Below are 25,920 nucleotides of genomic sequence, written 5' to 3' on the forward strand. Positions count from 1 at the left end.
GCCGCCTAACGGCCGCCGCTGCCTGCGCGAGCCTCCGCGCATGCGCGGCTCCACTCCTCCCCTCCCAGCCGCGGCCCGCGTGACGTCACCGCGCCGGGCGGAGCGGGGCGTGGCGTGAGGGCCGGGGCGCGATTTTTCAAAATGGAGGCGGCGGGGGGGGGGAGCGGCCGCCGGGCCCGCGAGGCAGCGGGGCTGGGCCGAGGCGGGCGGCGGCGGGCGGCGTGAGGGCGATGGGGAGCCGCGGCCGGCGCCCCGGGGACAGCTCCTAGCGGCAGCCGGGCGGCGAGAGAGCGGCCGGACGGCGCCATGGCGACCTGCATCGGCGAGAGCATCGAGGTGGGCGGGCGGGAGGGCGGCCGCCATTTGCTGGGGGCGAGCCCCGGCTGCGAGGGGGCGGCGGTGGCCAAACGGGGCCCCGGGGTAGCCGCGGGAGGGGTGAAGCGGGGGGGTGAGGCGCTGCGTGGCGCTGCCATAGCAGCGGGAGGCGGGAGGGGCGGCGGGAGGCGGCCGCCCCGCGGGCAGGATGGTGCCGAGCGGGGCCGGGGGCGCCCTGCAGGTAGCGCTGCGGCGGGGCCGGGGGGCAGCGGGGCCGGGGGGCTGCCCTGGGGGGCTGCGGGGTGGGAGAGGGGTGTGAAGGGGAGCGGCGGGGGAGTGACAGCCGTGCCGTGCCGCTTGCCTTGCAGGACTTCAAGGTGGGGAACCTCCTGGGAAAGGGCTCGTTCGCCGGGGTCTACAGAGCGGTGTCCCTGAAAACGGGTCTGGAAGTGGCTATCAAAATGGTAAGGCAGCCAGCACGGGGATCTCGGCCTTCTCAGGGTTCTCGAGGGCAGGCTGCAGCAGGCTGTGTGTTATGGCGTTGGGCATTTGTGCCTGGTCACTCGTTTCTAGGTAACTGACGGTTAGATGAGGATTTCCTCCTGGAAGAGACAGTGCCAACAGAAAGACTCTACTGATAGTTAATGCATTCCTATTAAAAGAGCTTGAGCTGAAAGACTCCCTTCTGGCTGGACATTCAGCCCTGTAATTCTTATACAGAAACCTGCAGCCACAAAAACTTAACTTAGATTCTATCTGGCTGGAGAGGTCCTGGACACACGTAAGAGCCTGCAGCCCTTTAACTTGTAAGAGTCTTGAAAAATTTCCCTGACTGCCAGCACAAACAGTTATGAAAGAAACTCATGTTTCACAGGTGTTTTGCTACATCTAATTACAGTTTATAATGCTTCTATTTGGCCACCTTTTTAATATCAACTATACTTAGCTTATCTGCCTGGCAAAACATGCAATAGATTTCTCTGTGTAACTATTTCAGAAAGCTTTGCTATTAGTTTTAGTATTTAAAATATTCACACTTGTCTACTTCTGGACACTTGTATGTTCCAGTTTCTCTAAGGCACCTGCTCAAGAAAAGCACCTAGTAGGCAATACTGTGTGAAACCTTGCTTATATTTCAGCATTTTCAGGCAAATGTGTTATGCATTGAATATTTAGAATTTCAAGTTCACCTGAAACTAGTTTAAGTAGTCAATCTTGCAATACTTGAAAAACATTGTGTTCTACTTTCAGATCGATAAAAAAGCCATGCACAAAGTTGGAATGGTACAGAGGGTTCAAAATGAGGTGAAAATACATTGTCAGCTAAAGCATCCATCTATACTCGAGGTAAGAATCATATTTTTTGTAGCAATAACAGTACATGTGACTTGCTGTGTAATCTACGAAATGTATTTTAATATTTTCATTTTCTTTTCTAGCTTTATAACTATTTTGAAGATAGCAACTATGTGTACTTGATACTTGAGATGTGTCACAATGGTGAAATGAGCAGATACATAAAGAACAGAAAGAAACCCTTTTCAGAAGAAGAAGGTGAGATTTTTTTTCTCTATACTTCATGTTGGCTTATTCAATAAATTTAATTGTGAAAGAATATTTACAATTGCCATCTTTATGAAACAGTCACCATAGCTTGAAATTTTATGAAAAGTAATCCAGGGATGAATTAGGACTATACACATATTCACTTGAATATCTGTATGCTTTTGTTTGGTTTATGCCATTTTACGCTAGTTTGTACTACCTGTTTTTGTTTTTAAAAAAAAGCCATCAATATCTACCAAAAGGTAGTACTTCATACACCAAATTACTTTGAAATAGAGTTTAAAATTGGAAAATTCAGTAAAGGAAAACAGGCAACTGCATGTAAACAGCTATGTTTGCTTTGCATTGTGCCTCTTCACCTCAGTATTACTGCCTCATGTCACCAGTTGGAAAGCCTTCCAGATTCCAGTTCATCTTACACATTATTGTTGGAAACATTTATCATGTTTCAAGACGTGTGTAAATGAAGAAAATGCAGTTAATTGTTTAAAAGTTGTTTGAAGGCTGAGTTAACAAGAAGTCCTGTATGAGAAGCAAGTATCCAGTTTGACAATTCTAGAATTCTTGAAGGACTGCAGCTGAGGAGAAATCCTGCTGTTTTTATCTGTTTCTTATGGAAGTCAGTGAACTAAAACAAAAAATCGTCTCTTACACTGAGAGCTCACTGTCAGTGTAATCTAAAAACTTTAAATTGGCTATATTATTCTTCTGAGTAGTGTCTCGGAGTCCTGTCCTGAAAAAAAAAAAAATGAATTGCATTTGAGCTTACTCGTGTTCTATTTTCTTATAGCTGTCAGTGAGAAGATTCCCATTAGGACATGGATCACTGAAAGGCTAAGTGGGACAGTGCAGTTCCAAAGCTTAAGGGACATGGAAGCATGTTGCTATGTGCAGTGTTTTAGGGTGCAGACAGACGTATTGTTCTGTCCTCATCGATCTGGGTTCAGTGGTTAATATCTATGCCAGTTCCCAGAATTACCATGCTGATCTTTTTGTCTGGTTCTTCCAGTTTAGAAACTGATGGAGAAACAAGGAAACAAGTAATCTTATTCTGTGAAATTCCTAGATCACAGGACAGGAATAAAGAGGTGCTGTTACAGAGGCATCTGTTGAGTTCAAGTCCACTCCAGCAAAAATAGTTCATCTGATGGTAACACAGGTCTGAAGGCTGAAAACCACTGGCTCAGGTTTAAAGAAGCCTCTTCGTTTGAGAAGAGCTTTCTAGTAATGTTTGTTGTCCTGCAGTGTTTGCCCTCTGCTAAGAGGAAGGATTGTCAATTCTTTGCTCTAGAAAGTGTGATTCTTAAGATTACTGTAATTGCAACATCATTATAAATGATGCTGTTTCAGCCTGGATGAGGTTTTATTTCTAATGTAATAGAGCAGAAAGTTTATCCCAACATCATGAACATAGACGACTGAGAATCTGATATATTGGTAGCCGTGAAGGTTTGGAAATAAACCATCCAAGTTGTCTGCAGTATTTTATAATCTGTATGTAGTAATGATGCTTGATTTCTTGTATTTGTTTCTGCAAGTGGGAGTGCAACTTGAATTTTTAGCTTCTCAGAAACCTAATTTTAAGAAGCTTAGGCGAAATGAAAATATTTCCAGTCCTTCCTTACATCTTACATGTTTCTGTTATCAAAGCATCAAATGGATTAACGCATTACAGAACATCCTTTTATGGACTGTCCTAGAACATAGTCATACTGAATTGCTCCAAGCAAAAGAGCAGAAAGTTGTTCCAATCTCATTAGCGTGATGCTTAACACCCTTGTAACATCCTCATTTAAAAAAAAAGGCAAGACCAATAGCAGACTTGAAAAGGTTATTTTCAAGACTTTGATTTCAATTATACTACTGAAGCATGTGTGGTTTTTTTTTGTATTCTTGACAGCCCGCCACTTCTTGCATCAAATTATCACGGGTATGCTGTATCTTCATTCTCATGGAATACTGCATCGGGACCTCACCCTTTCTAATCTCTTACTCACCAATAATATGAACGTCAAGATTGCTGATTTTGGACTAGCAACTCAGCTGAAAATGCCTCACGAAAAGCATTATACCATGTGTGGAACTCCTAACTACATTGCTCCAGAGATAGCCACAAGGAGTCCGCATGGACTTGAATCTGATGTATGGTCTTTGGGCTGCATGTTTTACACTCTTCTTATTGGAAAGCCACCTTTTGACACTGACACGGTCAAGAACACGCTGAATAAAGTAGTGTTAGCAGATTATGAAATGCCGGCCTTTTTATCAAGAGAGGCGCAAGACCTCATACACAAATTACTTCGCAAAAATCCAGCAGATCGTTTGAGTCTTTCCTCTGTGTTGGATCATCCTTTTATGTCCAGGTGCAGGTCTACACGGAGCAAAGATTCAGGAACTTCAGAAGATTCCATGGACAGCGGAAACGCTACCATCTTTACAACCTTTACGGGCTCTTCCAGCATCAGTACCAGTGGTTGCTTGAAGGAAAAGAAGAAGCTGTTAGTGGGGCAGCCGCTGCCAAATAAAATTACTTTTTTTCCTAAAAACAAGAATTCCAGTAACATTTCATCTGTAGATGGAAGCGGTTCTTTTCATCAGTGGGGAATTCAGGGAAAAGAAATTGGCGTAACTGGCAGGGGAAGATCCATGCAACCTGCTGAAGAGAGACCACATTCCCGCTACCTCCGAAGAGCCCACTCTTCAGATAGGTCTGGCACATCCCATAGCCAGACTCAAGGAATATCAAATATTGTTGAGAGATGTCACTCAATGGAACTGCTTTCCAAGCCTAGAGCAGGAACAAGGGAAAACACAGAATGCTTTTCACCTTCAAGCAGCTATACTGATGTGGGAGAAATATTTAAGGAAAAGAATTCTGGTAGTTCTGGCCCTTTTGAAGGGCAAACGTCTCCACCTGTGAAAGATCAACCACAGTAAGAATCAGTTTTTATTAAGATGAAATGTAGAGCTGTCCTGTGATACGTGAATGTTTTTCTTGCCCAGGTACTAGACTGCAGTAAGTGCCAAAAGTGTCTCTGCTTATAGCTTGACTACAAATATAAAGAGGGTGATAATTGATGCTGTTGCTAATGTAGAGGTTCACCTTCCCACTAGTCCATCTTAAAGTTCATAGATGCTGCATGCCTACCAGCTGGATTGTAGCTTTCATTTATCCTGGTAATACTCTATTATTTACTTATTCCCATGTGCAGCAAGGTGAACACTTCATTCCCCACAGTAATTGTGGTAGGACACCCTTTCTAATTGCTCATTTTAGAAATACAGATTAGAGTAGAAGTCGTTCAGACTATGACTGCTAATGCATATACATGCTGCTCCGGGGTTTTTCAGTTACTATGCCTTATACCTAGACAAGTTTAAAAAAAAAAAAAGTTTAAGTGCAAGTTAAGGGTTATAAAATGAGCAATGCTTTCTGCACTTGGGGTAAAAACAAACAAAAAACACCTTCAAAGTTACTTGAAACTTAGTTCTGTCCTTAGAAGTTCTGGATGAAAATCCTGGCTTCTTTCTTCATATCTGACAGGCTTTCCTAGCTCATGCAAACTAGCTCAGGTGTAAAATCTGCAAGGGATGCTAGGATGTTTGTGCATGTTGGAGGCCTGAGCTTTGCTTCCTGTGCACTGCTGTGCAACTAAAATCCTCTGTTATGATAATTTTTTCCCATTAGCAGAATGATGAAGAACATTTCCCTGTGTTTAATGTAAGGACTATTGCATATCCTAGTTCCTGCTTTCCCCACTGCATGAAGAAGTGGCAACTTTGTGTGTGGTCTCATTTGTTTTTCTTTTTGTAAAGTGTTTCAGACTTGATTCATGCTAAAAATTAGTACGAACTTTCTATTACACTTGGAAATGGGTTTTTATGAATGTTCCCCGTGAAAGGAGAAGCAAGTTCTATGCTGTCTGCAGCTGCAAAATGCTGCCTGAATTAAACATTTTAAAGGTTGTGGTTTCTGCAGCTGCAACATCATAACTTTTGTTGTGCAAGTGTCTTTGATGTAATTTTGATTACATGCGTAACTTATTTTGCAGCTCAGATTATCTGTGCCCAATGAAGCCCCACCTTGGTTTGTTAGAGCAGAAGTCCCAGGCTGAAACAATGCAGCAGTGGCTTGGAAGCATGCAAACAAACGGTGCGTTACTAAGCGATTGTGTATTTTTGCACTCCAGTTGTAGTTGTGTCCTGTAACTGTTTCTGTTGTCTTTCCAAATTTAGTTTCATTAAACTCATGATAGAAGCAATTGGCCGAGTAACTGTGATATTGGAGTAAAATGCTGGCATCCTAAATATCAGTGGTTGGATTTTAACAGAAGCTATTGCAGACACAAGACTTCCTTTGTGAAGGAAAAGCATGGGAGACCCTAAACTGACTTGTCACTGCCAAAAATTGACAGAGAGGCAAAATGATTTCCAGCATCACTCATCTGTGGAATCATTCTAAAGCAAGAGCCATGCCATTGATAATATTTTGGACTAAGCTGTAATATTTTAATTTCCTGAGGTAGGAAATTCAGGAGGCTTTGTAGCTAGTTCTCCCCAGGCTGTTGAGTTGGTACAATGAGCTACATATAACTGCCTTCAGAACAGTGAAGAAATTATATGTTGTATTTGAATGCTTAGCTTCCTAAAATAAGGTCATCTTTTTTTTCAGTATTTCAGCAAAAAGTAAATAAGGCCACAAAGAGGGGAAATGCAATTTTAGAACCTGCCCTAATTACTCAGTTTTGACCTGAATCACTTATATATATGCGACAGAAGATTGGCAGGTGACTCAAACTCTGTTAATTCAGTTGTGCAAATATGCCTTCAGAGAAAATGTGATCTCAGTGAATGAGAGAAAGATAATTAAGCTGCAGAAGGAGGGGTGGAGGAAAGGACAAAAGACACAGAAGGGAAGGAGGTGTTCTTCATTACGCATCGTATTACAACATTTTTTAGTAATGTAATTCAATCATAGAGCAATCATAAATCCATTCTGTTCTCTTTTGTTCTGATATTACTGGACTCCTTTCTTTTGTCTGTATAGGGAATTGGAATCATGACACATGGTCATGATGGAGTAATCCTATTTAATTTTTGGTCCCTCCTCAGCTGTTCTGCAACATGACAGGAGGAGTGCATTACTTGTTTGGGTGAGGCCCCTTTGATACTTGGGCCCTTGTCCAAGGGCTTAAATATCAAAACTAGAGAAGTGGTTATAAGAAATTTAAATATAAAACTTTTTTTTTTTAAACAAGTGACTGGGCATAAAACACAGGCTTTGGGGTGGGAAATTAACATTTGGAGCAATGAAACCTGGTTGATGTTAAAACACTCTGGTTAGCTAAGCTGAAACCTCAGTGAAACTTGGTAATTATCTGAATGGCAATGAAACTGGCTTTCAACAGATCAGTTACTGGGGAAGTATATATTTGAATTAGTGTTTTGTTTAGCGATGCTTTTGTGAGGTGATTTGATGCATGTTAAGACCAAAGGCTGTCATAAGTGAGATATAATAACAGTTTAAAAATAAACACTGCAATTTTATAAGGGCTGATATTGATTGGTACCTACATGTAAGTCATAGCCTAACAATTTGGAATGATTACAGAAATCATTCTCTGCTTAAATAAGCCTTCTAACATGTTACTTTTAAAATCTTTTTTTTAAAAAGTGACTTTTTTCCCCTTAGTAAGGTTCTTCAAATTTCCAATGTACTTCTTACAATGCTTTTAGGTCAGCTGAAACCACCTGCAGACCTAACTGGCAGCAGTAATGCACATGGAGGTTTCCAGTATCATCTGGATGTGCAGCAAGATGCATCAAGAAATGCGTGGAACACCTTGAAAGATATCAGGAATCATGATGCATCCCTTGACATCCCTCCACATACTTTAAACCAGAGAAACCCAAAGAAATACATCTCTGAAGTTCTCTGCCAGTCTGAGAAAGTTCAGTCATCTTCGTGTGGCCTTTGGTCAACTACAGAACAAAACCAAGCATGGGGCAAGGAACCACCAGCACATCAGAAACCTACACTGCGAAGTATAGTATTGCCTCTCAACGCTCACAGGCTAAAACCAATCAGGCAAAAAACAAAAAATGCAGTGGTATGTGTCAGTTCTCAGAACTAAAAGGACTTAATTTTTAAATAGTGTGAATCTCTTTAAAAATCAGTTAGAAAACCAGAAGCATTTGTTCTTCTAAAAATTGGTAATTACCTAAGATTATATGAATCTATATTACTAGTGATTAAATTCAAAATTATATCAATAAGATGCTAGTTCTTCTGGATATGGAATACTGCAACCTGGTGGCTACTTGTTGCAAATGTTGACATTGCATTGCTTCTAGCTTACAAGCAAAGAAGCTATAGGTAGACATAAGAAATATTAAGTGTGTATATACTTCCTATAGTTATAAACATCTGCACTGCTTATCTGTATAAGATACAAATTTAGACTTTAAATATTAAGATTTTAACTACGTCCAATACACTGAATATTTTTTAAGAACCGGGTAGATAACTGGATTAGAAATCAAAATAGTTTTGCTCTCAAATACTTGTTTTTCTATAGTGCTGTTTCATCCCTAATTTGTGGGTGAGGAAGAAAGCGACAGAAATTCTGTTAGTCCTTACGGCTCCCATGATTTTTCTGGTTGGTCCGTTGTTTCTGGTTCCTTCTGCTTTTTGTTCATTGTTTTTTTATGCGGTCCTGCTCACCTGTTCTCCCGTCTCCATTTCTTTTTATAAAGAACATAATAGAACCAACTGGTGTTAGTTTGATTTGTCAGCTAACAAGCCACACCCTTGCTGGCCAGGTTTATAACCTTGAGTCATGAAGAAGCACAGTTCTAATAGCCCTAGCTGTAGAAGTTATTTTAAGAGGTATTAATCAGTTTGCACTATGTTCTAGAAATATTCTAGTCCTTATATTTTTAGAAAGCTGTGTTCATAAACCATTTGTAGAAAAAATGTTAACTTAGATTGCCAGAGAGTAAGGCTTTTTGGTCTAACTTGTATTTCTTAATTTGTTTTAGGTGAGCATTCTAGATACTGGGGAAGTGTGTATGGAGTTTCTAAAAGAACACCATTCACAAGAATTTGTGAAAGAAGTTCTTAGAATATCTTGTGATGGAAATGTGGTGAGACTTCTCGGTTTCTTTATTGTAATATTAATTTATTTCAGTTTTCTGTTATTTAAATCTTTATTAATTTTCATTTTAGCAATTATTTGCTATGATTTACTGTTATAAATTATTTGTTAAAAATTGCAATTAGCCATTGCAAATAGCCTCCTCCCCGGTACCCCCACCCCTGCTGTAGTACAGCCATACAGATGTAGGTAGCAAGCAATTATTTCCCAGCAAGATTGAACTTGACTTAGTGAACAGTGGAGTATTGCTGAAAACTGCAGCTGTTAAATAATCACTTAGTGGAATAGAACAGTTCATGGTATATTATGGTAATTAAACTGACATATTTCCATATGAGTTGCAAATGCAAACACAATTCTTCCCTTTTTGTAGATTGCAGTTTATCATCCAAATGAAGGAAGAGGCTTCCTTCTTGATGACAGACCTCCTGCTCTTCCTGAAGACATCTGTATGTATAATTTTGACAACTTGCCAGGTAACATGACATTTATTTTAAAACTATTACGAGTAATCTGATGCTTAAGTGGATCTTGTTTTGAGACTTTCTAGCTTCTACCTGCTACTCAAATAATCAGGAGGATAAAACGCTTTTCAGAATAAGCTGAAAACTACAGTTTAGATAGCAATTTTTCAGAAACTTCTGAAACTTGATGAGACTGACCCCACAGGTTTTAAGCCATTTTATATTGAAATTATAAGGAGTCACTTGCTCTCTTTACAGTGTAGTTTAAACGGAGGCTTTCATATTCTGGTCATTCACACTGGAAGCTGTTTCAATCAAATTTTAAAAAGCAACTTCAATTTGCATTTCATAATACTTGCATGGGGTGAGAAGGGGAAAAATATATATTTGAAAGCATTGACAGTGTTTAATCTAGAGAAAAGAACAAATGTAAACTAACTACAAATTCTTAAAAGACAAGCAGACTGCTCTACTAACTGGAGGTCAAAGACAAGTTTTACTTGAAGTCAGGAAACCAGCTGGACCATATTATCTTCGTAAATGATGCATGCAGTGCTTTCCTCTATGTTGTTGAGGTTATGAACTATGCTAATAGAAGAAACAGCTACTGAAGATGTAAACTTTTCTTTAAAAAAATTAGTGGAAATTGAATTCAGTTTCTTTTAGCATATTTCTGTGAATTATTTAAATGTTATTTATAGCCTTCATCTGTAAAATACGTATTTTAAATTATGTTTTCAAGCTGATATACAGTGTTTAATCTGACTGATAAATGTTTTAAAATATTTTTTTTAGAAAAGTACTGGAAAAAATACCAGTATGCAGCCAAGTTTGTGCAGTTAGTAAGAACAAAAACCCCCAAAGTTACCTTCTACACAAGATACGCCAAGTGCATGTTAATGGAAAACTCACCCACTGCAGATGTTGAAGTTTGTTTTTATGATGGTATGTATTCACTTTTGCAAGTGGTTAGGTTATTAAAGCTGCACTAAAAATATTGCCAAACAAAACTTCAGGTTGAAGAAAATACTAGAAACAAGACTTAGCACTTAGCACTTTGCCACATTCTAGCACTCAGAGATGAATAAATTCATTAGTTTCTTTCTGCCTATCTTCTTCCTTTTTCAGGGAGTACATGACAGAAGTATTGCTAACCTACACCTTGTTACCTTTCATGAATTCGTTTCATTTCTTTGGATCTACTTCTGATAGTTAACCTACTTAATGAAAGGTGTGTCCCTACATCAAGCTTTCCATTGTTAACTTGAGAAAGCGACTGTCTTCTCCAACTTTCTCTCCCTTGTTAATCCAGACGGCACTGACCATTGTTTTCTCACTATAGACCACTGTGAAATAGTTTGATTTGCCACATAAGTAGACATACGCATAGAATTTATGATTTTAAGAACAATTCAGTAACAGTTCTGTGATTGTGTAGAATGCTCTTGAAAGAATGTGTATCTTTAAAACCATATTAAATAATAATAGATCATATATAACTGATTCTTGGCAGTGCTATTAGAGATGGCAATTTTGTCTCAGATTAATGCTTAAAAAGGTATTTGTTAATAGGTAATGAATGCATCATTCAACCTACATAAGTAGAGATATTTGGTGAAAGAAAATGTTCCACTAACATCACAGTCCCAATTGAAGTGGCATTTGTTTCTACTAGATGCACAGAGCTCAACCAGGAGCAGTTCTATTGTAGCAACTGGTCTGTCAGTGAGTCACATTTTAGTAGAGTACAATGTAACAGTGGGGATTTCTATTTCATAGATACTAGCATTTTATACAAATCAGACTAGAAAATCCTTTTTACAGGAGCAAAGATACACAAGACAGCTGGTATAACTCGTGTGATTGAAAAATCAGGGAAATCCTTCACTTTGAAAGGAGAAAGTGAAACATGTTTGAAGAAGGAAATACAAGTATATATGGATCATGCAAATGAGGTAAATGGTTTTATATAGCCCTTTCAAATGCCAAGCAACCTTCTGAAGATTCGTTCTTTCAGAAATCTGCCTCAAATGTTGCTTTTCATGTTTTTCCATTATGGTGATAAGAAGAATGGTTGAAGTGCTTTTTGTAGTGGTGTGTTTTAGGCTGTTTCTTTTTATGAAAGAGCAAATATCAGTGTAGTGCTAACACTAACACTGCCTCAAAGGCTGTTAGAGGAAATTATTTACTAGAGTGTAAAGCAGGTTTGCCTGCCTAGGTTTAAACAGGGCAGAGCTGTTTTAAGTGATTTTTTTTTTTTTTTTAAAGAGGTGACAACTGTCAGGTGCTTAACTGGTCTACTTGCTATGCCTTCTCATGTTTCATGTCACCCAGTTAGCAGTCACAAGAGTCTTGAACTTGGGAAATAGTAAAAATTTCCAATTCTGCCTTTCTTTTGTTCTGTTTGCTGGAATAGAATTCAGGAGTCTGTTGTTCCCCTGTCTATTCCTGCTAAAAGAGGAGGAGCTGTGGTTATTACAAGTAAGCCCAGATATGCTGAAGCTACTGGGGGTAACAGTAATATAGCTTTTTTTTTTTTCTAGTTGCCTTTGCCTTCATGGTACATACAATACAGCTATTACCAATATTCAATACCATTGGAAAAAGTATTTCTATGTGTAGGCACTCAAACCCTTCTCAGTTAAAAACTTTAACAATCTCTTTTTAATTCCAGGGACATCGTATATGCCTTGCACTGGAATCCGCTATTTTGGAAGAAGAAAAAAGGAGTGAAAGCGTTCCGTTTTTTCCAATAATTGTTGGAAGGTAGTGTTTTTGCTAGTATATATTTGCACACTTGCATATTCCTCCTTAGCAGCCTGTTGCAGCTAATGTTAGCAGAAGCCAGGGTTGTTTAGCAGAGGCTCGTAGTTGTTAGCAAGATAATCATCAACTTCATAGCATGTATAAAAAATACTGTTTTGGACCTGCATACCCTTCTTTTGATACTAAAATAAAATATATTTGTGGGTTTAGACTAAACCAGGCTAACAAATACCATGTGTAAAAACAAGTCTGCAGAAGACTAGTGTTCTCAAGTGCTTTTCATTTAGTTAACCACAGACTGTACAAAGCAAGGTCTCCTCACTTGTTACTATAGACCCTTTTGGTAAGACCTCTTCACATTTGTTTCATTGTCTTTCCAGAAAACCTGGCAATACTGAATCGCCAAAGGCTCTAGTGCCTTCATTGTTGGACAATGCAAACTGTTCAAAAGAAGTTATGGCACTGGATAGGAATATAGCTGCCAGTTCTACTCCAGTTCAGACTCCAAACTGTACTCCTGTAAGTATACAAGAACAAATGGAGACTGCTGTCCAGCAGGAAATATTGCTATTTTATTTTCATATAATTATATTTGTATAGATGTATGCTTTTATTAAATGTTTGAGCATGCTGGCTAGAAATATTTGTTTTGACTTTAACTAACCTGAGATATCTGGAATTAAGATCATCTGAAAAGTCCATGTCCGCCAAAACTTTGTCAACACCGTCTCCTAGAAACACAGCTTGACAATTGCGTACTTGTGTTATGCAGAACTGTCTTGAATTTGGAGGGCTCTGTGTCCTCAGGCCTGTATATCAAGTGGTAGTCACAAAAGATATGAGCACTTGAGGCTATCGATCTGAAATCAAGTGTTAATTTAAAAAAGGCTAAATGTAAACATATGAATATACATATAGCCAATAAGGCTTTTTGTGCAGTTTGATCAATTTGTTTGTGAGACCTGCCAAGCTTCAATTGCTGCATGACAGTCCCAATAAAGCATTCCTAGCTGAATGAATTCTATTAGTCTTAGCACACTGAGTTTGTATGAGCTTCACTTTCTTGAACTGATGTGCACCCTTGTTCTTTGATTGTTCAGTGCACATCCTTTATACAGAATCTGCCAGTTTTCACTTGGCTGAAATGAAGCTAGTAACAAAAATTCCTTCAGGCTTCAGCACTAGTATTGATTTTTACGCTGAGTTAATGTTAAGCTTCACCAGATTTCTAACTTATCTTCAGGAAAATTGAATGCTGAAACTACATAGGGTTTGCTGCTAATCAAACACAGAAAAATAGATTTTTAAACAGGAAGCCTGCTTACGGAAAGCCTTTCCTCTGTGAATACAGGGAATCAGTGGAAAAACTGTTGTAATACAGTATGGAGGAAGTCATGAAATCCTGCAGGCTTTTTACAAAATAATGCTGTTAAATGAAGCTTATAGACTAAATCTTTCTGCGTATAGGAAAAGATTAAGGAAAAAAGATAGTAATTAACCACTACAGTTAGTACGTAATCTCTTGGCTTTAATACTAAGGCTGCTAATACCGTGTGTTTCTGGGTTTTAGGTGGTATCATATGAGAAGTCCACATTTATGACTAATGCTGCTGAAGCTACGTGCTCCTCCATTCATCAGGCAGAATGCAGCCCAAATTCAGCCCAACTTTTAAAATCTGTCTTTGTGAAAAATGTTGGTTGGGCTTCGCAGGTAAGGAATGAATACCAAAATTCCAAATAAGTATGTTAGGTAAATGCTATGGTGAACTACTGAAGTATAAGAAACCCAAGTAATAGTTCAGTACTTCTGTTTTAGGTGTCATAAATTTCTTATGATTACTACTGCCTATTTGAGTGCCTTCTGTCATGTCAATTTCCCTCAAGAAAGAAGCTGAAGCTGTTACAATTTTAGCTGTTCAGTATGTAGCAGTAAAGGTGCTATGGTGAAGTGGTTTTTAATGGAAACGTACGGGTCCTGTGCAAGGTGACTGAATCTGCCAGTGCAGCAGGAAAAGCTGTTTTCTGATACACAACTGTTTCCTCTCTGCTTTTCTGTGGTACCAGATTTAGATTTAAAAAATGTTCTCTGCAATCCAGATACAGAAATCATGATATCCTAACAAAGGAACAGTTTAACTTATATTTAAACTTTAAAATGTATGTGTGTGAACTCGAACAAAATGGTCCTTCTGTTTTATGTTCAGTAATTGAGTGGTTAATTAAAGATAATTCTTTAACTCAATGAAAAGGACATTAGATCTGAACATCTGAAACTTGACCAATGCTGGTTCTTGAAACTGTAAGACTACTATTTACTAAGAAGTAGTATACATATAATCACTGAAAGAGTGGCCTAGATACCGAAGTGACTTCAACTCAGAACAAGTTTCAGCTTTAATAGGATAATTCTAGGTGTGCAATCATGTCCACAAATGACACTGCAACTTGTCTTGTTAGCTGACCAGTGGAGCAGTATGGGTTCAGTTTAATGATGGATCCCAACTGGTAGCCCAAGCAGGTGTTTCTTCTATCACTTACACGTCTCCGGATGGCCAGACAACTAGGTGAGTCTTGTTACTGCCATAAAAATAGCTCAGTCTGCTCTCAGTTTAAGACTCTTTAACCTAAGGTAAACTTCGTAGTTGCTGTTCTTTTTTAATTATTATTAAAAGTAAGAATGCACATGTCCCAAATTGTTTTTAATAAATATATGATCAAACAACTGTTTTCCATGTTTGAGTATAACATACCTATAAATAATAACATTAAAATAATTTATAATGTAGTAATTTAAAACAGATAAGTTTTTAAATACTTATACTGTCCTTAAGTAAAGTTTATTGCAAGCATCTAAACTTTGTATTCTTATTTACCTTTGTAGGTATGGAGAAAATGATAAGTTGCCAGAATACATCAAAGAGAAGCTGCACTGTCTGTCTTCTATTCTTGTGATGTTTACCAATCCAGCTGGTCCTCACTGATAAAAGCAAAGCACATGTTGGGGCACAAAGCTTAATAAAATCACTCACTGATATTAAAGTGACTGATTTTATTCAGCTTAAGCAATTTTTGGAAGAATTTCTGGGTAAAAAAATAGGAAAGGAAGGGTTGCTGTGTTTATGTAGCAAATTGCTTGTAAAGTACCCTACAAAATATTTTTCCTCCAAAATGATGGATAAATTTGCTCAAGCAAGACCTTGAGCAACTCAGTTCTAAATGACCTCAACATCTTGGAAATAATCTCAATCTATTGTATTTTTTCTTTCCCCACTGCTTACTCAAATGCTAAAGATTAAGGAAAATGCATCTGTGCTGTTGAAGTGTTTGTATTTGTAAATAACTTGTATTTTTACGTCTTACAAGTAATATATGTAAATATGTACATGTTTTATAACTCCATTTTTATTTTTGTAGCAGCAGCTTTTAATTTCCCTGCACAAGCATTTTATACCAAAAAAAAAAATAAATGCAGTGGTAATTGTCTAGATCTATTTGTTTGGTATTCAATGTCACTGAGAGCCTTTTCCTGTAAGTTGTAAGTTCAACTCTACCAGAAACTGATGTAATACTTTAAGAGCATCATCGGTTGGGATTTTAAGGATGTGTGAAGCTTGGGGCAAGAAAGTATAAAACTGTTGCACAAAGTATCTTCTAACAGGTAGAACTTTAAAAATTTGCACAGTGATTTAATGTTTTACCTCTGCAGTAGAGATCACTGAAATATGTTGATAGGAAAGCAAATTGCACATGCTGTAGTTACCGCTCAATTTGTTACTTTATAGGAATTTTAACTTCAGATACTTTTGCCTTATGCATTAAGGACCACACTATTAGAGGTATATAACAAACTGAGGAGCATTAAGAGAAACTGAAAGTATTTAACTTCACCTGTGCTGACATTTCTGCTTGTATCAATATACTTTTATAGAATGACAGTAGGGTGAGAATTTAACTCTTAGAAGTCTTTGATAAACGTGTGCACATGCATGTAAGTGCATACTTTTCAAATTACATATTAAATATTTTAAGTGTAAAACCCTTGACTTTTCAAGTACCAAGTTATTCTTGATGAGATGTGGACTGGCACTGAATATTAACAACTTGTAATATCAATTATGTGCAGTCTAGGCATAAGATATAGTTTTCATGTGCCAACTGAATGTGCATACAGTTGATTAAGTCATCAATACTAGAATGTGAGGTGACACAAAGGGTTAGGAAAGGGATCAGCTCCTTTGTGAAGTGTGACTATTGCATGCAGTTAGATTAGTATTAACCAGAAACCAAACCCTCTCAGGCCCTCCTAACAATACAAATCTTTTGTAAGACTTTGAGGCTGATAATTTATAACAGCCACATACCAGATTAAACAACAGACTGAGGAAAACACAACTCTTGTGTCCTTGGTTTCTTGGTTGAGCACTGTATGAATGCAGCACTGCTTAGAGATACTGTGTTCCACAAGTATTCACCAAGTCCAGTTTTATCCTTAACCCTTTATAAGTATGTACTCCTATAAAACATCTATTATGCCTTAACCATTAGTACAAATGGAGTTGAAGAACATGAAATACTAATCCATGCTAGCTCTTTTGAAAACTCCTGCTAGACTCTGCTTTCACATGTCCACAGTAATTTCTGCTTGCTGTAAGTGCTTCCTCTTAAAGCTTGTTTCCACCACTATAATACAGTGGTTGTGGTACTATTTGTTACAAACTAGCTTATTAAAAAACGCTCACTTTCTTGAAAGAGAGTTAAAGAACCGAAGTCTTCTACCAGCCTGGAATTGTAGAGCAATAAAATATGAGGGGGAGGAAAAAAACAACTTGCCTTCAGTCAGTACTGAAAAAATAATCTTTTAATTCAGTAGTCTTAGTGTTTTAACAGTTGATTACATAGGAATAATAAATTACATTTAATTCAGTAAGCATCAAATAGTAGGTATGTTAAATAGCAGCTTTTATTCTTACTGGAGGTTTGTAGATCTTCCAGCAGTATTGAAACAGATCAGCTCGTACAGATAGAGTTAGGCAACATTACGAAGAATTTTTTAAAATAAAAATATTGAATGATCCAAATGTAAATTCTTATTTCTTATACGATATTATCAGGAAAACTCTGTAGCTAGTAGTTAACATGCAAGGAGACATTAGCTTCCTCCTTTTTACTTAATTAGCATGAGCAGTGGTTGCTCATATAGGAAATGAATGCACTGTTCTCAGATGACAACAGAAGCATAAACTACCATGCTTAGTATTTCCTTTTATAGTAAGATTAAGAAAAGCTGTGCATAATTTACTCTGTGCAAGTTAGCCTTCTTGCTATAAAAAGGCATTTAACAAAACAGTAGACAGTAGGAAAAAATTGCACAATTTACTGTAATTCAAGTAACAGTCATGGAGGCCGTGATTTTCAATGGCTCTTAACCAACTGAAGTACCCAAATCCCACATAAACTACTTCTATGAAGTAGGCACCTACCTTCCTCTATAGTTCTATCACACTTCACTTGAAAACCTCACACTGATACAAGGTTCCAAATAAAGACATTTTGTATGAACCAGTGCTTTCACGCTAGTAAACAGAGCATCAGAAGGTTCACTTACGTAGTGATGTCTCCATAAAAAGTGCATGCTGCTCTACTCATCGTGTAGTTACAAATGAATTATTAATCCTGATTCACAGAATCAAGACAATGTTTCACTTCTTTCTGAAAAGGATGCACTTAACCTGTCACCTTCACAGCTGCACTCAGTACAGAGGTGCATGTAAACACTTCAAACGTGCCATTGTACTGGTTCAACTTCTTCATATCCTTCCTCTGCTGCTGGAAAAGCAGAATACAAAAGCTCTGTTGCAGCAAGTACAACCATGGATTAGGATATGGCCAAACTACGTGTTCTGTCGCTGTGTAAGTACAGGTTCTTATCTCACAGCCAACAAGGTCAGTGGTTAGGCACTCCTCATTAAAAACTAGTAATAAGCTATAATTTCTGGGTTGGTTTTACTCCGTCATTCCTTATTTATTTAACAATTCTCTTCTTGCATCCTTCCATACCTAACAGAAAAGGCAATAAGCCTCTTGTATACTATCTCCAAGACTAAGAGAGAAATTATGACTACTCCACAGATTAAGCTAAATGCCCAACGTGGCCCCAGGTGAGTGTATATTTGGCTCACAAAAACAGGTCCAAGTATGCGTGCTCCACTTCCAGAGGCAGTTAACCATCCCATGTAGACCCCCTTTAAAAGAGCAAAAGTTTATGTTAGACAGGAATTTGACTAGCCAAGAATTCCCACCAATCATCCTAAACAAACATTTCTCCCACCAATTATCCTAGAAATGTGTTTGTCAATCACTTGTCTTTCTGAAACAAACAAAAGAAACTGTTTAGGCATCATGCTTACCTGAGGTTTTGGGCCTAGAAGTTTTGAGTATAAAGTGTAGGACATGACATTACAAACTGGATAGCCCAATCCTATTAGTATGTCAGAGCTGATATACTGGGCCAGGTAGATCATGGGAGTATTCAGGCACCAGGACTGTGTGACAGGGCAGCCTACAGGCTCTGAGTGGTTGGATGGAAGCTGCATTGCTTGCAAACTCCAGAAAGGTATCACCATTTCACTGGAAACTGTTCGAGGAATAGAATTGTTCTTTATTTCTGTAAAAACAAGTAATACGTGCCACTAAGAAAACAATAAAATTAAAAGCGTTCAATAAAGCATTATGACTAGCCTAGCACAGCTTGAATTTTACCTTGCCATTGGATATTTGGTAGTTTTTTCCCCCAAGGCAGTAAGATAAAGAATCCAATTAAGACGATCAGTAAGCCTGCATGGAGTATGGCACGCTCACCAGTCCTATCAAAAAAAAAAAAAATCAAAATCCAATACGTGTATCATTTAGTAAAAGTATGATTTGTAGAGGTGTTAATGACACAGCCCATTAGTTTATTGAAAAGATGCCTAACCAAAATACCTGCAACAAGGACAGCAAAATCACAGAGACATCAAACAAAAGTTTTTCTTGTGACCCCAGAATGAGACACAGAGAAGGAAGGGGCTCATGTTACCAGAACAAAATGTAACAACAGCATCATGCCTCTGTCAAAACCAGGATACTTCACTGTCATAGTATACCCAAATTCATTAACAAGTAAGAGATTTAGGTAATGCAGATTTGGACTTGCTAGAAAACTTTTCAGACATAGCTAATATAAGTATCAAAATTTCAATAAACTCCAAAAACTTACCTTTTAGATAGCATTTTAACCACCATGAAAACAGTAACTGATTCAACGCCAATCACACTGAGGATTATTCCATTATAAAAGACAGCTTTTTCCCTTGTCCAGGAATACATATCCATCGTCAGTGGAGTAGCTATGCTAAATCGACAAAATTAAAGTAAAAAAAAAATATTGTCATACATCATTTATTAAAAATAAATCCACTAGACCAGATTCAGAACTGCATTACAACAGCCATATTCTGAAGCATCATTAATATATTTCAGATAGTTCACAAAATGATGATGGAATTGAAGCAAAGCAAGAGTTATGCTTTGACAGAAAGACAGGGAGAAAAAATTGGGCCCTGTGAATGTAAAATAATGTATATTTATATTAACCTATCAGTCACTAGGAACTCAATTTTCTAAAAAATTAAAGCAATTAAGACAGATGTACTGTTAAAATAAATGTTAGTTAGAACTCAAAAATTTGTAAAATAAATCCCATATCCTCTAAGTATTTCATAAATTCCAAAAATTAAGTATTCTTTGGTCTAAGGTTTTTTCCCCATTTATTTTCTTAAAGAAAATGAGTGAATATCTCACCTCTATACATAAAAGTTACGTAAAATAGCGTATTTAAGAACATAAATGCATTAACTGTATCAAAGCAATTGTTTTAATTATCATTGACATAAGAGCTTTGCTGGAGCTTTTGGAGCATATGAGAATCATACTAAGAAACTACACAACGTTAAAATAGGAAGTATAGAACCAAGTACTCAAATGAAGACACAATTTTCTCTGAAGGTATTAGGTAGTCCAAGTTAGGCAACTGTTTTTTAACAGTTAAGAAGTTGAGGCTGTGTTTGTGTCCATTCAGAAGCTTTTACATTAACGTTCCACATACCACACAGTGCCACGTATTTTTGGTTATTACTGCGCTTTAACTCATTACGCTGTTTCAGTATACAGAAATTTAATTGCTTATGGTTTTGGACTTATAAACACTTCTATTTATGAAGAGTATGATGAAGAAATGAGTTTAACAGAAGAGCCTTTACATGAACACACTGTCCAATCACATTATATGTCAAAGTATTTTAAGCAAAAATAGACACACTTACGTTTCAAAGACAGCAAACACAAACAAGATGACAAAGAAAAGAAAATTCATTGCTACCACAGCAATATGGTCAACATTTCCTTCTGCATCCTGATCCGGAACACCACCTTCTGCAACAAAACAAAACAAAAAAACTTTGTAAACTAATCTTTTTTTACACTATCACCTATTACAGACATTAATCACTTCCTTACTCTATTAAGTATTTAACATGCAGTTTGGTGGGCAGTTAGGCAGATGTGTTTTGACAATCTAAATAAAATATTTTTCAAATCCAAATTGGAATTGCTGAAACTCCCATTTTTCTGACTATGAGAGAAAATTATTTCCAAATTGGTTATACCGTCTGCTGTTCCACTGTAATACTAGGACCGACAAGTCCTGAGTAGTGGTAAAATAAGCAACCTGTTCTCAAGATCTTTAGAACGGAAACCAAACCACTTGCTATTCTTCTTGCTAGGTCAAAAGTACACAGCAATATAAAATACCCACATGACAATGAAGGCTTTGTTCCTCTAAGCTGGGTGTAGCATTTTCATAAATAAAATCAGAGAATCATTTAGGTTGGAAAAGTCCTCTACGATCATCTGGTTCAACCTTTAAGTTAGCACTGATACTTAGCTTTAAGAAAGTATTTTGAAAGTGTCATTCAGTAAGCTTGAAATAAAATATAGATACCTTCTCCTTCAAAATTGATACTACTGCATTGCCGTCCCATGTCATCCACTCGATGCTCTCTAGAAATTTACAACTGTTATCATTAATACACATATTTATTTGCTCTATTACTAAGTATACTTCTAAATGGCATCATTTTATATTCTAATTATTCCCAGCTCCTTTATGTATCATCTGTGTAGTCTACATTTGGCTGATGTGACCACCACCATCTTTAAAAAAGGAAATACTCCACTGGGAGAATACTACATATCTCTGTGCCTCTGTTCCATCCCCTCCCCGCCACCAGTGGAGCAAAGCACAAAAATTCCCTCAAGATTTTTAAAAGGAAGGCAGTGACAGTGAGAACCCTGTAAGCAACCTAACATTAGTTCTCTTTAAAGAAAAAACGTGCAGAAACCATCATCACTAAAAATACAAAAATCAAGGTTAATAATCTAACAGCTTTCTTTTCCATTAGTTTATACACTAGCCATAGCTTCACTATGATTCACTTACCAACATAATGAAAAACATCTGTATTACAGAAGGCAAAAACTCTGAAGTGGTAAGAAATAAAGATTTATAGTTTTAGCACTCCAGATTTCAGGCTTAGTACTCCTTCTAAGCAATGAAATATTCATTACCTGCCAACACTTAAATCAAGGTAGAATTGCTCTATTTCTATCTTGATTACCTGAACACGGCAAAGATGAGAATAATATTAATAATTCCTAAAAGAGCTCCAAATAAAACTGGTGTGGTATACATGTTCAGCTGAAGATCAATTAATTTCCATGTTACTCCTTCTTCTCCAATAAGTGTAAAACATGTCTGAAAAACTTAAAAACAGACATATTAAGAAAATCGTGAGAATCACTAAGAAAATACAACACAGAAAAAACATGTAAGACTAGATAATCAAAAGTTCTAATTGACAACTAAAGTATTTTACCTACCTTCTGATATTTTGAGAAATCTGTTCTAAATAAACTCTCAGATGCCAGTGGGATCTCAACTAACCAAAATACTTCTTGGTTACATATAAATATACTGTACACATAATAACATGACCCATAAAGAACTGAAATTCAATTCTGAGTGTACAATTGTTTTTCTTGACCATGCGCAGACAGTTGATTTACTTTTTTTTTATTCTTCCTTCCAAATGGAAAGTGTTGGTTCTGGAACAAGAGTATTGCTCCTGCAGTGGCAAGCTACAGGGACCATTTAACATTTGGTCACTGAGAATTCCTACTTCTGATGCCCAATTTTAAAGAATATTAGAGGAAATCCCACTTTAGAGAGGTGAAGTAGTAAGAAATGCTCTACCTGGTCCTAATATGAATCCTATTGCTTGGCAGGCACTGGTATTGGCCATGGCACTTGTTCTTTCTGTAAGGGAAGTAGCACCCGCAATATATGACCGAACTACAGCCACATTTCCTTAAAAAGAAAAAACAAAAGTGTTCCTGTAAATACTAAGTTACATTGTTAAATTCTACAGTTACATTTATTTTTTCTTATTTTGCAAGAAAATAAAACCCAGCACTCCCTACCATATTCATATACACTGAAAAATTACACAACTTTATAATAAACTAGTATTGACAAACTCTTTGCTTTGCTTATTCACATAATGATAAATGAGGTACAAAAACACCATGTTAACTATCTTATATGAGATGCAAAACTTAGTAATTTTCAGAAACGTCAATTCTGCCGTGGTTACCTGCTCCAAAACCCACAAGAGCACGTGCAGTCAGCATATAGTATTTGTTGTGTGAAGGAGGTACATGGACATAGGCATAAAGACAATTAGCAGCTACTGAAATTGCCGTTGAAACAACAAGAGGTTCTCTCCTTGGCCTGTAATTGGACCATACGCCGAATAGGGGAGAGGCGATCATTTGGCCAATGCTGTACGAAGCTATAACCCATCCCAAGAAACTTCCATCTGCTGTTGGATCAATCTGCAAGAACAAATGAAGCAACTTTATGGGTAAAATATTACAGATTTTTATAGTATCAGCAAAACCAATTTAGAATCAGTGCCTGAAATACCTAAGACTCTGCACTGTATTTCTGAGAGTATATGGCAGTGTCAAACATAAGCTGAACAAGTTAGCATATCTTTGTGGCATTGTGCAGCACTATGTAAATATGTTCTTCTGGGTCTCAGAAGCTTTCACATAGTATTTTGTCTGGGGCAACAGACCCTGGCTAATTGTCTACAAACTGTACAATTTCAGCAGTAAAATCCTAGGATAGATTAAAATACAGTTTTAGGGATTTTTTTTATGTCACTTCTGACAAGAAAGCAACAAAGAAAAAATAAAACCACTACCCAGGTACACATTTTAATAAAACCACTACCCAGGTTCCCTATTTACAACTATCAAGAAGGCCTAGGTACAACAATCCAGCACGTACAGAGCAACTTCTAGCTTTAGCTTCCTTTTTTTCAAAAGGCAAACAAGCCTTATCTATTGTGTTTTCACACTACACATGCATGCACACAGAGATTTCTATTGATTTTTTATTTTATTGATTATTGATCAATGAACAGTGAAATAATATTGGAAAACCAAACGTTTCTGAGTTATGTTGTACTTTTGTGAATTTAGTAACTAACTGACAGATTTTACACAACAGTAAAAGCTGTCTTAGCAGACGGCAAAAAAAAAAAATGTGTATAACCACATAGTTCCCCATATTATACCTCTTCCTCAATAAAATGCCAAGTTTTATACCACATAATTTCTGAGCAAGAGTTTTGTCTTCTAATTAATTCAAAAAATGGTAACATTTACAAACCTTTTGTAGATATGGCCACACAGACATAATTACAATTGAGAAACCTGCAATATAGTAAAAACATAATCAAAGTTACTGTGTTCACCGTGTGTATGAGTAATACCATTTACTGAAGCAGTTACTACAGACACATTCTTCTGCTACTAGGCATATGATAGACAATGTATGAGTCTGCCACATCAAAAAAATACATATTATGTGCTTGCGTGAAGAGTAATCATTCTTCCTGATAGGAGCCACTATTTTTTAACAGGACATTATATAGGTGCATACATACTAAACAGAAAACTCTTATGAAAAGAATACTGATGCACCAAGCAAACTGCAAAGAAATTTTCCTCCCAATTGAAAGACTACAAGGTCCCCAGAGTAAAAAGCATTTCTTCATACACAAATATACTTGTACTAGATAATTTTTAATACATAAAATGAAACAACAACAACAAAAATCACTGAAATATCCTATGATTCCCATGATCATTTCTAGGTGCACAGAAAATCACCAGAAGGCAAACATCAACAGAACTCTTACTTCAAGGGGCAGCTATTTAGGACTAAAACAGTAACTTGTTCTGCAGTGGAAGTACAAAATTCCTGAAGAGAAAACACATCCTGACATGTATTTTGAAATAGATAACATGCATTCCCACAGAGAGCTTAGCACTTCAGAGCTAAACATTACTTCTATTTTCATTCCCTAAAAGTTTTTATTTGGGTGATAAAGCATGGCCTTTGGTTGGTTGGTTCTGAGTCATAACCTTACACTGCCACTACTTTCTACCCCCAACGATTACAAAGCCAATAAAACAAAGAGTTAGGTAACGTCATTCATTCTCAAAACACAGTATTACTTATTTTATCAAACGTAACTTTGTTCGATTTGCTAAAATTATCTTCTCTTAAAAAAAAAATCACAACATACACATTTTTATGAATATAAAAAACAGTAGCATTAAAGGAGCTAGTTGAAAACCAGACAACCCTATAATTTTCAAATCAGACCATATTCATTAAACAAACAATGAAATTCTTCCACGTTTACTCACCTACACTACTGAGAAACATAGTAAGATACATGATCCAGATGGACCTCCACCTGCTTTTATAATGCTCCTGTGTTTCCACAACATCTCTGTTTTTTGAGGGCAAGAGAGAAAGAATCATTATCAAGTTCTCTCAGGACACTGTAATCATGTTTCACAGACATCGCAGTACAACTGCATAAACTGCTTTTCAGTCTCATACAGGAATGGACTCCTACACTGAAAAAAACATGATTTATTTTAGAAGCAAACACATTTTTCTCTGAAAAACACTACACTGAGAGAACGTAAAGCCAAACAGAGCTGCTGTCAGGCACCGCTGTGCTGGAAAGCGCTACCCGAAAAGAACTTTACCTAGACAGACCTTGAGTGCTCCAACCTGTGCACTGGCACACAGGAGCACTCCAGATCCCACCTGAAGGCTTTACCAACTGCGCATTAAACCGCAACACCCCGATGTCCTCTCACAGCACCGTGACTTCAAGCCAGAAGAAAACAACAACAGCACAGCCGAGCTGGGACGGGAGGAAAGAGCCCGTACCTGCTCTCCTGACCCTCGTCCTCCTCCTCCTCTTCTCCGGCTCTCAGCAGGGGCTCCTGCCCCTCTGCCGCCGCCGCCATGCCGGCCCGGTGCCGCCGGGACCCGCCTCCCCCCTCAGCCGCCTCAGCCTCCGCCGCCTGGCCGCGGGTGGGCGCTGCCGGCCGGGCGCGAGGCCCCCAACGGCCGCCAACGGCCCCGGCGCGAGCCGTGCCGGTCACGTGCCCGGCCGGGCGCA

The 25,920-nt window shown here is 37.8% G+C and overlaps 2 protein-coding genes and 1 long non-coding RNA gene across 5 annotated transcripts; 1 reads left to right on the forward strand and 2 right to left on the reverse strand.

The window, feature by feature from the left end:
- Positions 1 to 126: 126 nt before the first annotated feature.
- Positions 127 to 15,755, forward strand: PLK4 (polo like kinase 4). Its single transcript, XM_068680692.1, has 16 exons — positions 127 to 336; positions 684 to 779; positions 1,567 to 1,662; positions 1,755 to 1,869; positions 3,782 to 4,814; positions 5,934 to 6,034; positions 7,618 to 7,991; positions 8,923 to 9,027; positions 9,412 to 9,514; positions 10,298 to 10,447; positions 11,327 to 11,457; positions 12,177 to 12,268; positions 12,649 to 12,787; positions 13,839 to 13,979; positions 14,726 to 14,832; positions 15,150 to 15,755. The coding sequence occupies exons 1-16, from the start codon at positions 307 to 309 to the stop codon at positions 15,247 to 15,249; spliced, it is 2,913 nt and encodes a 970-aa protein (XP_068536793.1). The 5' UTR covers positions 127 to 306; the 3' UTR covers positions 15,250 to 15,755.
- On the reverse strand, positions 4,125 to 15,280 carry LOC137855969 (uncharacterized). Its single transcript, XR_011096095.1, has 3 exons — positions 15,142 to 15,280; positions 12,933 to 13,077; positions 4,125 to 4,358 (listed from the first exon to the last, which is right to left on the reverse strand). It is a non-coding gene; the product is annotated as an uncharacterized lncRNA (long non-coding RNA).
- Positions 15,756 to 17,108: 1,353 nt separating the features above from the next.
- MFSD8 (major facilitator superfamily domain containing 8) lies at positions 17,109 to 25,920 on the reverse strand. 3 transcript variants are annotated; one of them, XM_068680696.1, is made up of 12 exons: positions 25,686 to 25,920; positions 25,148 to 25,233; positions 24,102 to 24,145; positions 23,017 to 23,257; positions 22,617 to 22,730; positions 21,982 to 22,126; positions 21,306 to 21,364; positions 20,629 to 20,737; positions 19,524 to 19,658; positions 19,028 to 19,131; positions 18,676 to 18,932; positions 17,109 to 18,510 (listed from the first exon to the last, which is right to left on the reverse strand). In XM_068680696.1, the coding sequence occupies exons 1-12, from the start codon at positions 25,763 to 25,765 to the stop codon at positions 18,295 to 18,297; spliced, it is 1,590 nt and encodes a 529-aa protein (XP_068536797.1). In that variant the 5' UTR covers positions 25,766 to 25,920; the 3' UTR covers positions 17,109 to 18,294. The 3 variants fall into 3 exon arrangements, with proteins under 3 accessions (XP_068536797.1, XP_068536794.1, XP_068536795.1); XM_068680693.1 differs by having other exon boundaries at positions 25,148 to 25,363; positions 25,686 to 25,825; XM_068680694.1 differs by having other exon boundaries at positions 25,148 to 25,358; positions 25,686 to 25,822.

Source organism: Anas acuta, chromosome 4, assembly GCF_963932015.1.
Source record: "Anas acuta chromosome 4, bAnaAcu1.1, whole genome shotgun sequence".
Lineage (NCBI taxonomy): Eukaryota > Metazoa > Chordata > Aves > Anseriformes > Anatidae > Anas > Anas acuta.

Coding starts and splice junctions, on each gene's coding strand:
- MFSD8 (XM_068680696.1), bottom strand. CDS start 25,765: ATGGCGGCGGCGGCAGAGGGGCAGGAGCCCCTGCTGAGAGCCGGAGAA. Junction 25,234..25,685: donor GACGAGGGTCAGGAGAGCAG/GTACGGGCTCTT, acceptor CTCAAAAAACAG/AGATGTTGTGGAAACACAGG. Junction 22,731..23,016: donor TCTTGTGGGTTTTGGAGCAG/GTAACCACGGCA, acceptor TTTCTTTTTAAG/GAAATGTGGCTGTAGTTCGG.
- PLK4 (XM_068680692.1), top strand. CDS start 307: ATGGCGACCTGCATCGGCGAGAGCATCGAG. Junction 780..1,566: donor TGGAAGTGGCTATCAAAATG/GTAAGGCAGCCA, acceptor TTCTACTTTCAG/ATCGATAAAAAAGCCATGCA. Junction 7,992..8,922: donor AAAAAACAAAAAATGCAGTG/GTATGTGTCAGT, acceptor AATTTGTTTTAG/GTGAGCATTCTAGATACTGG.